Source organism: Protomyctophum bolini, assembly GCF_963924005.1.
Source record: "Protomyctophum bolini genome assembly, chromosome: 11".
NCBI classification, from domain to species: Eukaryota; Metazoa; Chordata; class Actinopteri; order Myctophiformes; family Myctophidae; genus Protomyctophum; species Protomyctophum bolini.
Window position 1 is genome coordinate 19725249 of NC_137872.1, and position 13689 is coordinate 19738937.

General features: G+C 41.0%; 1 protein-coding gene across 6 annotated transcripts; it reads right to left on the reverse strand.

Moving 5' to 3' along the window:
• Positions 1-1728: 1728 nt before the first annotated feature.
• Positions 1729-13318, reverse strand: pctp (phosphatidylcholine transfer protein). 6 transcript variants are annotated; one of them, XM_080776164.1, is made up of 7 exons: positions 13165-13318; positions 12369-12486; positions 9951-10030; positions 8233-8404; positions 6933-7000; positions 4468-4524; positions 1729-3927 (listed from the first exon to the last, which is right to left on the reverse strand). In XM_080776164.1, the coding sequence occupies exons 1-6, from the start codon at positions 13294-13296 to the stop codon at positions 4492-4494; spliced, it is 603 nt and encodes a 200-aa protein (XP_080632290.1). In that variant the 5' UTR covers positions 13297-13318; the 3' UTR covers positions 1729-3927; positions 4468-4491. The 6 variants fall into 6 exon arrangements, with proteins under 6 accessions (XP_080632290.1, XP_080632292.1, XP_080632291.1 ...); XM_080776166.1 differs by having other exon boundaries at positions 1729-4020; XM_080776165.1 differs by having other exon boundaries at positions 1729-4023.
• Positions 13319-13689: the final 371 nt, after the last annotated feature.

Consider the following 13689-nt stretch of genomic DNA (forward strand, 5'->3'; position numbering starts at 1 on the left):
TTTTTTCAAATCCTCAAAAATGATGAAAAACGGCGTGCCATAGTATGCCGTACGATATGGGCTATAGCCCACGGTCCAAAATGATGAGAAACGAGGCTAACTTTTTTTTTCAAAATTTCAAAAAACATGGGCTATAACCCACCGTTTTTTTCATTTTTCATTTTTTTCAAATCCTCAAAAATGATGAAAAACGGCGTGCTATAGTATGCCGTACGATATGGGCTATAGCCCACGGTCCAAAATGATGAGAAACGAGGCTAATTTTTTTTTTTAAATTCAAAAAACATGGGCTATAACCCACCGTTTTTTTCATTTTTCATTTTTTTTAAATCCTCAAAAATGATGAAAAACGGCGTGCCATAGTATGCCGTACGATATGGGCTATAGCCCACGGTCCAAAATGATGAGGAACGAGGCTAACTTTTTTTTTCAAAATTTCAAAAAACATGGGCTATAACCCACCGTTCTTTTCATTTTTCATTTTTTTCAAATCCTCAAAAATGATGAAAAACGGTGTGCCATAGTATGCCGTACGATATGGGCTATAGCCCACGGTCCAAAATGATGAGAAACGAGGCTAACTTTTTTTTTCAAAATTTCAAAAAACATGGGCTATAACCCACCGTTTTTTTCATTTTTCATTTTTTTCAAATCCTCAAAAATTATGAAAAACGGCGTGCCATAGTATGCCGTACGATATGGGCTATAGCCCACGGTCCAAAATGATGAGGAACGAGGCTAACTTTTTTTTTCAAAATTTCAAAAAACATGGGCTATAACCCACCGTTTTTTTCATTTTTCATTTTTTTCAAATCCTCAAAAATGATGAAAAACGGTGTGCCATAGTATGCCGTACGATATGGGCTATAGCCCACGGTCCAAAATGATGAGAAACGAGGCTAACTTTTTTTTTCAAAATTTCAAAAAACATGGGCTATAACCCACCGTTTTTTTCATTTTTCATTTTTTTTAAATCCTCAAAAATGATGAAAAACGGCGTGCCATAGTATGCCGTACGATATGGGCTATAGCCCACGGTCCAAAATGATAAGAAACGAGGCTAACTATTTTTTTCAAAATTTCAAAAAACATGGGCTATAACCTACCGTTTTTTTCATTTTTCATTTTTTTCAAATCCTCAAAAATGATGAAAAACGGCGTGCCATAGTATGCCGTACGATATGGGCTATAGCCCACGGTCCAAAATGATGAGAAACGAGGCTAACTTTTTTTTTCAAAATTTCAAAAAACATGGGCTATAACCCACCGTTTTTTTCATTTTTCATTTTTTTTAAATCCTCAAAAATGATGAAAAACGGCGTGCCATAGTATGCCGTACGATATGGGCTATAGCCCACGGTCCAAAATGATAAGAAACGAGGCTAACTATTTTTTTCAAAATTTCAAAAAACATGGGCTATAACCTACCGTTTTTTTCATTTTTCATTTTTTTCAAATCCTCAAAAATGATGAAAAACGGCGTGCCATAGTATGCCGTACGATATGGGCTATAGCCCACGGTCCAAAATGATGAGAAACGAGGCTAACTTTTTTTTTCTAAATTTCAAAAAACTATACGGTGGGCTATAACCCACCGTTTTTTTCATTTTTTTCAAATCCTCAAAAATGATGAAAAAATGGGCAACGCAATTAAATTAGGCTTTATTGCCATGGATCATAGACATGATAAGAGCATATGTTTTCCTATAATAAAACGGTGAACAGTGCTGAATCTCATATTAAACTTTATTTCCATTCTATTACACAGTAATAATCCCATTCCCAATCAGAGCAAAATGTCCATGTGCATCCGTACAAAAGGGGCACATGTGTAGTTTTAATTGGGAAAACATAATTATTAGCGGTATTTATTTACCGTTTCATCCAAAATAAACAGATTACACCGTGCCATTACAATGCATTCATAATTAATACAAAATAAAACAAGATGATCACAACATAGACCTTGCATAAAATAAGATGGTACATTCCTGATTAGCAATGCATTGTTGATAAAACAGTTAACAACTTCCTATGAAACAGCAATGTTCGCTCTGAACACACACCATGAGTTATAGAGCAAGGGAATTTCAACACAGAACAACAGACTTATAATTTCCAGTGGCTTGATTTCAGTGCAAAACCATACATAAAAACGATTGTTCAGTCAGCTACACATCTATAGAGCGTTGCAGTCCCGCCCACTTTCATGACGACGCCAGGCTCAGGAATTAGTTCCCAATGCATTTTTCTCATTGACATTTCAAAATGTATTTATTTAAAAACCTTATAAGCGTCATACAAAGCCAAGAAAAATTGTGTTTGTTGTCATGATTTGTAACGGCAAGAGTTGGCTTTGTCCGCGGCGCAAACGTATTTAAATAAATACTTTCTGAAAAGTCTATGAGGAAAATGAACGGGGATTTCTTTTCCGGGTCTCTCGGGGGGGGCGGGACTGCGACGCTCTATAGGGCTGCACAGTTATGGCTAAAGTGACCATCCCAATTAATTGGTCTACAATGCCGTTTAGCCCATTAAGACCGGAGGTCAATTCTAAAAATGCCTTCTAAATAAGTAGTTTTCAAGCCGTTTTGTAATTCTAAATCATTCAACATTTTCCAAACACTTTCAAGATTTTTCAAAAATCGTCAAAAATAAGATACGAGCTTGTATAGCTGCTATTTTTGAATAGCCAACGCTAAAACGACACGGATGCTTTCCCAACATGAATGGGTTAGTTCTCCGTACCTCTGGGAAGGTGCTCCCTCAGATCGGCTGAGTCTATCAACAATCACATCTTAAAAAACAAAACAACACCTCAAAATGACTTGCTTTCCTGACTTGCGTTAGATACAACAAAACCCCAGGTTTTGTTGTATCCAACAGAAAACGTATGTTGTTCAGACGCTCGCGTGGCACAATGGTGACGTGCCTGCCCACCACTGGGGAGTCATGGGGGTTCGAATCCACCGCTCTGCATCGGGCTTTGCCGAGCATCTATATTTTACGAACACAATTATCTCGTGTTCGGGAGAGGGAAGCCGGGCGTGGAGGGCGATATTTGTCACACCACATACACAGGGAGTGTAGGGTGCAGGCTCTACGTCCTCTCTGTGGGGGCTCCTCACTGGCAGGTCAGAAGGATACAAGAACAGCAGTGACAACACAGAAGTGTGTGGAGAGTAAATAATTGGCATAACGACTAAATTGGGGAGAAAGTGGGGTATGTAAATGTGCTTCCTGTGCAGCACTTAGTAACTTTGTTTCGGGAAGATCAATAAAAGCTGATACAGCAATGATAGAAGTTGCAACAGCTGACCAAATACAGCATCTCAATTAATTGCCAGCTTTCATGATTACAAACTTTTTTGGTAATAGTGCAGCAAGTTAAAATGAACTTGAGTTGAGGCCCTCCAGAAATAGGCAAACCTGACATTATCAATGTAATTTCCTATCGCAATCCTATTAACCACGTAACCACATATACTTACGTTTGTAGTGGACCAGTGCAGGACTCCCCAGAATAGGGACTCTAGAGTTCTTGTGGTTAAACAATCTAAATAAAGTCAAAACTAAATCACAGACTCTGTGCCTTAAAATTATTTTTTTAAAGGAAAAAAGAAAAGAAAAGAAACAGTATACACTATTAACTGCTACAGCACAAATGGACAAACATGGAGGTGTAACAAGCCTTGCATGAGGGCAGCCATCATGCTCATGCCCCACAGTACATAACTTTACATTAACAAAGAGCACAAGCACCCGATGCTTCCCAGAATCCCATGAAACCCCTCGAGTGTGTATATAAAGTAGTACAGCATGACTGCATGGAATGATTGTACTCATCTACATTCATTTCTTCTGGAGGTGTTTGGCGTAGTTGTTGCAGGCCTTCTGCATGTCCGTCAGGAAACCCGGCACTCCAGTCTTTTTTAAAACACAAGAACGTCTCGTCACCGAGCATCATGGGTAGATAATATCCCGTCACCGTCAGGCGGAAACCTTGTATGTCCAAAACTTCTACTTAAATGTAGGAAGTAAGTCGACAGTAAAGAACCTAGGGGTTATTATCGATTCAGTTCTGAATTTTAATGCGCACATTAATCAAGCTACCAAGACAGCTTTCTTTCATCTCCGAAACATCGCACGTATTAGAGCTTATTTGTCTTTAGATGATGCTAAAACATTGGTCTATGCTTTTGTTTTTTCTCGATTAGACTACTGTAATGCCCTCCTCTCAGGCCTGCCAAAGAAATCAACGGACAGACTCCAACTCGTTCAAAATGCGGCTGCTAGAGTATTAACTAGAACTGAGAAATGAGAGAACACATTACCCCAGTTCTATCATCACTGCATTGGCTCCCAGTGGTTTTTAGAATCGATTTAATTGATTAATTGATCAAATTATTTTACTCGTTTATAAATCCCTAAATGGTCTTGCACCTTCGTACCTCCGTGACTGCCTACCTAGATATGTCCCTAACCGCTCCCTCAGGTCCTCCACTGCTGGCCTGCTTGAAGTGCCTAAAATACGGTAATGTGCACAAAAAAATATGGTGAGGCAGCCTTCTGCTTCTACGGCCCAATAGCCTGGAATAAATGACCATTCCAGCTCAGACACGCACCCTCTGTAGACATTTTTAAATCCCAACTCAAGACTCACCTCTTCACTCTTGCTTTTAGTTGAGTTTTAATATGTGCGTTCCTACCCTGTCCTGACTGATTTGCTGTGTTGCTTGCTCTATGTTTTTATACTCTTATTTTGTTCTTTGCCATTGTTCATTGTCATTTTAACTACTTGTTTTATTGTACTCTATTTTTGTGTCCTGCCCTGTGAAGCACTTTGAGCTGCATTTATGTATGAAAGGTGCTATACAAATAAAGTTTATTATTATTTTCAGAATTGATTGATTGAATACTGTATTAACAGCTTGCAAGTACAAACAGTACAGTAGGTACTACAGTTATACAATAATGCTAAAAGGAAAACTGTAGAAAACTATAATGTTGCATTACTACCTCACGCTGTCAAGTCTGATCTCTCTTTATATTAGTACAGAACATCGGTAGTTTGATCAAAACCATGGACAGCTCCGTATAGATTCAGAGATAATAACAAGGTTTGTTGGGCCGTAAACAAGAAAGTGAATGGCTGCGCGCATGCACATACTGCTATAAATATATTGTATTTTTTGGCTATAGTACGTGAAATAACCTCACAAGCTTGGCAAGCTTCCGCATGTGTCCGTGTGCGTCACAGAAGCTTGCCCTCCCTGTGAGATACAGACGAAGGAGGCGTCTACCTTTCTATGTCTATGGTCGTGACAACCATGAACATGTCGACAGCAGACACACCCAGGAGGGGAAACAAAGAGAGGAACCTCTGACATCACCAAGACACACATCTGCTAGCAATAAGGACAGAGAGATGTGGACCACATCTCACAAACATACACACACCTCTTCAGTCCCTTGCACATAAAGCCTGGTTTAGTCAGTGTGTGCAAAGACAAAAGTCTTGGAACGCAACATATCAGGCCAGTTGCTTGCACAATGCCCTAATCATACATAAAAGATGACTTTTTGCTGCAAGGTGTACACATAAATGCAATAAATAAATCAGTATCTATTTGAACATTTGTCAAGTTGGTCACATGGCCAAAAGATGTGCGCAAAAGATGTGCGGCCCAGCTATTGAAAACCTGTGCGGAAAGATGTGGCAAGCCAATCAGTCACCAGCTCTCAGCCCACACCAGGCCCGCCCCCGGCTCACACGTCACTGCAGCGTTCTCTCTCTCCGTCTCTCCGCTCGCAATCGGCAGCCATCTTGCTTTTTATTTATATGGGCGAGTGGAAAATGAATGCAAATAAATTAATTATAGGTCCAGCAAGCAAATCATGATGGTCTGTTTGTGCTCAATAGGTCACAATAACATTCCGATTTTAGGTGTTGTGTTTTGTATGACATTTTGGCCAGTAGTTTTATATCTATCTCAGTTTTTGCCTAGCACACATGCTAACAGTGGTGACCACAACGTTAGCAGCATTTGATGACAGGTTGCCATAGCAACGTACAGTGTGCGCAGACCTAACGTGAGTTGTTTACCACAGAAACACACAATGTAACATTATAAACTCATGTAACCTTGTGTGCCCGTTTTTTATTTGACCAAGACAGACCATGCTAACGGTGTTAGCGCATTAGCATCACACAGCTTACAGGCTCAGTGTTGCATGTAGAATACTTTCAAACATGACAATCCAAACGTTTTTAATGTGAGATGTTCTGGTGAGTTGGTGATCACAGAGGATTGTGTATTATATCAACCTGGGATTTTATAATAGGCTATAAATTGCATTTTAGATTTATGTTTGTCTCATGAAAAGCGTTGATGACCTGAAAATGAAAAACCATTTATTTTATTTCAATTGAAGTTTGCTTTGGACGAATGCAACTACAACATGCGCGCCGTTACTACATGTGGAGTCAACTCCCGCAATTTCCTTCTTCCCATAGTGCGCGGCAACGTAATCTGGAATAAAAGTCCGCGAAGCGGGCATGAAATTCTAGTTTTAAAACAATCCCCCAGGAGGGGGATTGTTTTAAAAACATGAGGTTTATGGCATTTTCATACAGTAAATGCCATCAATGCTATTGGACCTCTAAGCTTTAGTGTTTTTTACAAAGTAGCAGGTCCAAAAGCTCGAAACATAGCTCAAATTGGGGTGCAAAGTGACGTGTTTCGACTTTTGAATCATGAAAAGTAGAAAAAGAAAGAAAAGGTTTTGGACATTATGAGGTTTCCACTCGACAGAGGTTCTATTTATTTTACATTGCATGTGGATACTTTTCCACACAGTGGACCTTTGCTTTCAGTATTCAACTTATAGATAGGAACATGACAGAAGCACATTGAATGGTCCATACATACCTTAGCTCCCCAGTTCACAAGCCAGGTAGGAATCATGCCCCCGGGGTTATCGAAGTAGTTCAGGAAAACTGAAAGAAAAGTTAATGTTCATATACAGCCATTAAACCAGAATAGTATCTCAATTGCCAATGAGATCCATGGTGCTGAGGGATCAAGGCAGCAGCTCATGTAGCATGCAGTAAAATATTACAGGTCCAACACATATCATAGATATTTCATATAGATGACTGACATCTCATGTCAAGTTAAGTCCTAGATCGAGACATTCCCATGTGGATTCCATGATCCCTGTGAATCAAGTTCGTTTCGGTATCACCAAATGAAGCAAGCCGAGGCGAAAAGCTGAAGCAAAAGGTGACATGTTGCCATTGTGATTTTGTGTTGTACACAAATAAAAGGGTTGGACATCACTATAGCAAGCAGCTACATTGATGGAGTAACTGCAGTGGAAAACAAAGGTGCCTGGTACCAAAAGCAAGGCGAGGGAGTAAACTCCATAAGTAATGAACTCACATCTGAAAGGTTTCGTTAGGCCATGCCCCAATCTGCGATTTGTAAAAACAAACCACCCCTACACATACGCTCTGCTTCCAAAACAACAAATAGTACAATATGTAAAATTAGGTTTGGCATTATGTTCCTGCTGTTCTGCACAGACAACCAACCAGATATCACAAATTGAGTCGTCAACCTTTGTTTTTACTGAAATATCTTGGACCATTAGGGTTTTATGTAAGATGTTTCTGAACATGTATTCTATTGCTAGTTTGACCAATTAAAGTTTTTTCCCACCAGGTTTAAGGTCAAGTCGCTTCTCTGCCACTTCACAAGACACTTGGCTTTATGCTGCGCCACACATCAAAAGTAGCAGCGTTGTTGTGAGCTTGTTCATCAGCTATTTTCTGTGCATGGCACAGGGCATGCCAAATATAAATCATACCTAAAAAGATTGTACATTTGTAATTCCACACGAGTCAAGTGGAATCAAGATGGTAAATGCAGTGGAAAAGCAATGTAAGTCGATTGGAATCCTTTAGAATTCTAACATTTTTGGTTCCTTCGGGGGATCCATATGGACCCTTACAGATCTGCAACTCTGAGTGTCCGAATGGAACCAAATGGACCCATAAGGGTCCAGATCTGTAACTCTGAGTGTCTAAATGGACGCAATAGTCCACTGTACTGACAGTAATAAAACCGCTTCCGGAAACGGTTCCAAAAGTGATGGAACCGATTCCGGTTTCCATCACTGTTGTTTCCGATTCTGGATCCCAACCCCTAAATGGTAAGTGGAGTTTACTTCGAGTGCCACTGTCTCCATCGCTCTCCATGGCCAGACTCTGCTTGTAGTCCTTCACCCTTATGACGCCACTCTTCTCCAGACACGCCGTGCCCGAGGAGCTCCGCGCCAGGACGACCCGGACCTTCCGGTCGCCCACGTCCAGGTCTCGGCGCTCCCTCACATACACATACTGAGGTCGGAAATGTTAAAGCGCAAATAACATGCATTTTAAAACTGCTTTTAATATGTAATATCATATTGTCTATGTCCCTCAACGTTATTTCTAATGGTTTGAGCCTCAATCACCACTGATATAACCAGTTTCTTTCTGGACTTTTTTTTTTCTTCCAATTATCTAATGTGATCCTGGGCTCTACACACCCTCCGCCAACCTAGTCCCCATACATGGGGGACATTCCAACCAGTTCCTTTCCCCTCCATCAGGCGCCCCGGCTGGCCAGGGGGAGGCAGTTTAGAGACCAGGATTACTGCATGTTTTTTGTGAGGGCACCTACCCTAGGGGACACGGGGAGAACATGCAAACTCCACACAGAAAGGCTCTTTCGCCAACCCCGCCTCGGGTATGGGCACTGATGACACGGAGGAGGAAACACGGCGCCAGCACCCACAGCGTCCCGAGCGGGAATCGAACCCAGGACCTTCTAGCTGTGAGGCGACAGCACTACCAACTGTGCCACCGTGCCCCCCCCTTTCTGGACTTTGAAAGCAGTTTTAGCTGCAGTACCACAATGTCCTGAGGTGGTGGTGGGGGTGCTGATATGCAGATTATTTAATATTTGAGTCATTATAATACTGTTGCTAGATAAAACCAGGCTTGTTTCCATTCCATGCGAGCTTGGAAAATCAACAATGGTGGACATTGTAAACAAAGTGGAAATGCAAATTTGGAACTGAAGACTGAGGAATTGATGACATCACGATGTGGACAAAATCAGTTGAGCTGTACCTGAGAGCAATTTCCATTAAAGCACCTGATATGATATGAAAGCCTGATTGTTCAAAATTGAAAAGGTTGAATGTTATTATAGGTCCTTTAAGGGCATCGGTTCTCAAAGTGGGGTGTTCCAGCAAAAGGTGTTTCTATTTTGTTTTGACCTGCATGTTAAAAATAAAGAAAAATCTGATCAAAAAGGTGTGAACTAGTAGATGTGATATACACCTTTAACGATGACATGGCTAAGGCTGTCACAATTACAATAATTTAGCTGACAATTTACTGTCACACACATATTTGCGACCATAGGTTTCACTGCATTTCCAAGTCCACTGTCACCTCCCCATAGAATTCTACACTAAATATAATCAAACAGCAGACATATTTTATCATGGGGTCCCTGCCCCTGGCACACTATGGGGGTCTGGGGCCTAATATGTATCAATTTGGTGGTCCTGGACAGGAAAACGTAATGGAGACGGAGAGATGGAAACATGGTCCGCACCCTCCCCTCAGTGTAAAAGGATCAGTTACCTTACCTCTTGAGGAGACAATCTCACTCCTATATTGATTCAGCCTGTGGGAGCAAGCCTTGGCTCATTGCAAGTCTATAAACCATGCGCTGTCACTTCAATTCACTGTAGCCATTTTAAGAAAGGTAAAGAAAAGGAATAACATGTCAAGTAAATATGATTTTGTGCACAACTGAGGATCTCCTCCCTGTAAGGTTGTATATGGTGCCAATGTCAATACGTGCAAATGATTAGCATAAGAAGGATACATCTCTGTTCGACAGAGGGAACGGGTATTTCACTTCCCAGTAGATCGCTGGGTGCCCATCAAAGTCCTTCTCATACAGCTCTGCGCACACACACACAAACACATGGTTGAAAACAATACAATTGTAACATCAAATGTACAGTCCTTTAATCACGGTATGATTAGAGGCTACACAAAACCGAAAACAGATGGCGAGAACCCAGATTCATTTGAACCTCTTGAGCCCTATATAACTGTCACATTGCTTGAAAAATTTGATTTTTTTTATATATATTTTTAACATAGGTAAGATCTTATTTAATGATAAAAGAAAAGAAAAGAGAGCAGGTTGAACGTTGGTAATAAAGATCAAGGTACAAACAGTCTGGACGTACGCCGAATTAAAAGTGCTTGTCCGTAAGTTGAATAGATTGTTGGCCTTCGTATCCTATGGTCAGCGGGTTTTATGCAATTGGATGCAATCCAGCTCTTGACTACACAACAAACGAAGCCTAAGGCAGCTGACAGGCTGTTCAACTCTCTTTGCTCTCCACGTTCCAAAACAGAGGGTTAAAAAAAAAGAAAAGGAAACTGTAACACGTTTCAGATCTGTCAAATTAAACTGATGCAAGCCTCTTTCAAGTGATTTCAGACATCCAAGAGCTGGAGCCAAAGATGTGCTTCCACTTAGGAAACAAAAAAGATCAACCCCCGCTCACAAGTCAGAGATGTGTGGGGCTGTTAGTCATTTACTACAAATCAGCGTCCCACATGGTTCTACAAAAGGACAGCAGACAGAGTTGGACAAAAGTAGATACTTCGAACGATGGGACTTTTGAGTTCAACACAGATTACGATTTGAGTCCTAGCCAATTCATAATTTGCACGACAAGTGTCGAACGGCATGGTGCAAAGCATAAATTAGCCTAAAAGCAGAGCGTGATGAAGCCAAGGATCGAACCAGGCACCGTCTGAATCAATGGCTTTCCTGATTCCAAGGCAGGCTGCTCTACCTCCTGAGCTATTGCAACCCTACAGCACATGGCAAAATCCTGTTAGTTTAGCTCTTACCCCGTAATGGTCACTCTCAGAGCTAAACGAACACTGGGGATTTAGCACAGTATACAAGCAATTACCAGAATATACAGTAAGAAACAACAAAACTAGGAAAAGACTAAACTAGTGTACACTTTAATCTAAACCAGTGTTAAAATAAGTACTTATTTTTTACTTAATACCACAATGTAGAAATATTGCATCAAAAGTAAATGTCCTGTGCTCAAATTGTAATTGAATAAATGTGCTGGTATCATAATAGTGTATACTTATTACTTACAGTACCAAACCAAACATAAGTATGGTCCACTTCAAAATATTGTAATTAGTAATGCATTAATGTGTTTAACCCTTTAATGTTGTTGCAGCTGGTAAATGTGAGGCTGATTTTAATGACTGTATTAACCTATATAATAAATGAATAATACCTCATGTATCACTCAATGTATGTATTTTTTAATAATTTCACTCTGGAAAGTTGTCATGTAATCAAAAAGTACAATATGTGCAAACTTACTTGGCAAATACCCCAACAACAATTAAAAGAAGTGGACACAGTTATTACTATGCACATGTTATATTTGCCTCCGAGATGTATAATGAAGTATAAGCACCTCGAAATTGTACTATCACTACAGTACTTGTCTTCCACCACTGGTCTAAACCCAAATACATCCTACTCTAGTACTCTAGTGTCTACATGACTACAGACAGCGTCTACATTGTCACTACTGTTACCTTGTGGTTACTGTTGGGATGGAGACAGAGGCACGTTAAGGATGAAGGCAGAACACAAATGAGATGGTTATTTCACACTGTGGTCAAATAGTCTAGAGAAGGGCTGATATAACTTATATGGGTGATATGACTATAAGACAGTACTAATGTCACACATGAGTCATGAAACACTTAAACCCTATACGTGGTTGACCAGAGTCCTGCAGGTCTCTAAACTAGTGACTGGCCATATATGGAGCATGTCGTGAGTGTACAGGGTTTGATGAGTTCAGATCAACATATGGATGGAATGTCAGAACAGGTCAGCTCCATATATGGAGATCGAAGGGTGGCTTGAGTGTCCAGGGTTTGATGAGGTCCCAGGTAGGGTCGGGCCTTAAGTTTCGGGCCTGTTGAGAACTCTACCCTAGGCTACTAATAACTTTGGGGCGGGCCCGTCTGGAGTCAAAAGGGAGACATCAAAGAGGAAGGACGGGTGGGGAGGGATCAACATATGGACAATCAGAACAGGTCAGCTCCATGGAGATCTAAGGGTTTGAGGTCAGATGTAGAGTTGCTGGCCAGCTCCATATATGCAGATTAGGTTATGACGGACAGGTTTTGCAGGTTTTCATATTAATCTGTGACCTACAGTCACAGTTATTACCTTTGACATATGAATCCCATTGTTTGCGGTAGTCCAGGTCCATGTATACATCAGCACACAGCTCTGGGGTGCAGCTGGCCAGAACACCAAATACTTTGTACTCATAAAGGCCAGTTTCCTGCAAACAAGCAAACAGTTTTCGTTCTTTACACACACACCCACGGTATGCAGCTAATCCCTGCACACCACAGAACTGACATTATTATAGTCTGTAGAACAGAACACTCAGGAAACTAGTGCTGGTTCAGATTCTGAGAAGGGTTAATAAAGTTTCCTACAGCTTTAAGTCTAAACAAACTTATGTCTGTCAAGCTGAGCTCACACCGGTTCATAATAAACTACATTTTTATTAGAATAGAAATCAAGACATCAAGTTATTTCAAGTCACGTTACATGTAGAGCAGGTCACACTTTAGAGACGACACACACACACACACACCAAATGTAAACGTTCAAATTGTATCTAATAAAGTCTAATTCATTTCCGCATGTTTCACACAAACTGGCCGCTAGGAGGCCACCACCAGAAAACATAATGAATGATCATTGAAATACATTCCTAGGCCATATTATAAATGAAAGTGATAAGGGGGGACCGAGATGTGGACACTGGACAAAATGGTTTGTTTATTTCCCTGGACACCTATAATTCATAAACCAACTCGTTCCAATCACACACTACGGTAATAAGTGACTACAGCATCGTTTAACTTCGCCCTGTGAGCTTATTGTATCTCGGCTATTTCTGGGCTACGTTCGTTCGGCTGTGTTCCAACAACATTAATAACGCTGTTACCTTGTCTAAAAGCCGGTATATCTGAACGCCCATGGTCTCCGTGAAGAGCTCCCACCCTCCCTCCAGCTGGGGTTCGTCCAGCTCCTTGCACGCATCGTGGAAGTCATCATCTGTGAAGCCACACAGTGACATGTTGGATGTGTTATGTACTCTCTCTCTCTCTGTATCACTGACACTGTGTGATCGAGTCACGTGACCACAGTGCAGCGCAAGTGGTCACGTCACGTGACTGCCTGTGTTCTGCGCGTTCTGCGTCACAGAGACATTCCTGTGTGACTCTGACTGAGTGCTTGTTGTGTGTATGTAATAGCCTGACTGACAGAGCTTTCACTCTGAACTATCACAATTTTATTTTATTTTACGTGCGTGCGTGCGCATGCATGCAAGTGTGCGTGTGCGTGTGCGTGTGTGTGTGTGTGTGTGTGTGTGTGTGTGTGTGTGTCTATGGCCGTTTTTAGCCCAAGGAGGTCTTTTGTGCAAAAGCAAAACTAATGCTTGAAATGGATTCAGAATCATGAAAACCCC

What these genes read in the sequence shown, in the direction of transcription:
- pctp (XM_080776163.1), bottom strand. Translation starts at nt 13,296, where the DNA reads ATGTCACTGTGTGGCTTCACAGATGATGACTTCCACGATGCGTGCAAG. An exon ending in TATACCGGCTTTTAGACAAG is followed by an intron (nt 12,487 to 13,164) that starts GTAACAGCGTTA and finishes GCTTGTTTGCAG; the next exon opens with GAAACTGGCCTTTATGAGTA. An exon ending in TCCCTCTGTCGAACAGAGAT is followed by an intron (nt 8,405 to 9,950) that starts GTATCCTTCTTA and finishes TTCCGACCTCAG; the next exon opens with TATGTGTATGTGAGGGAGCG.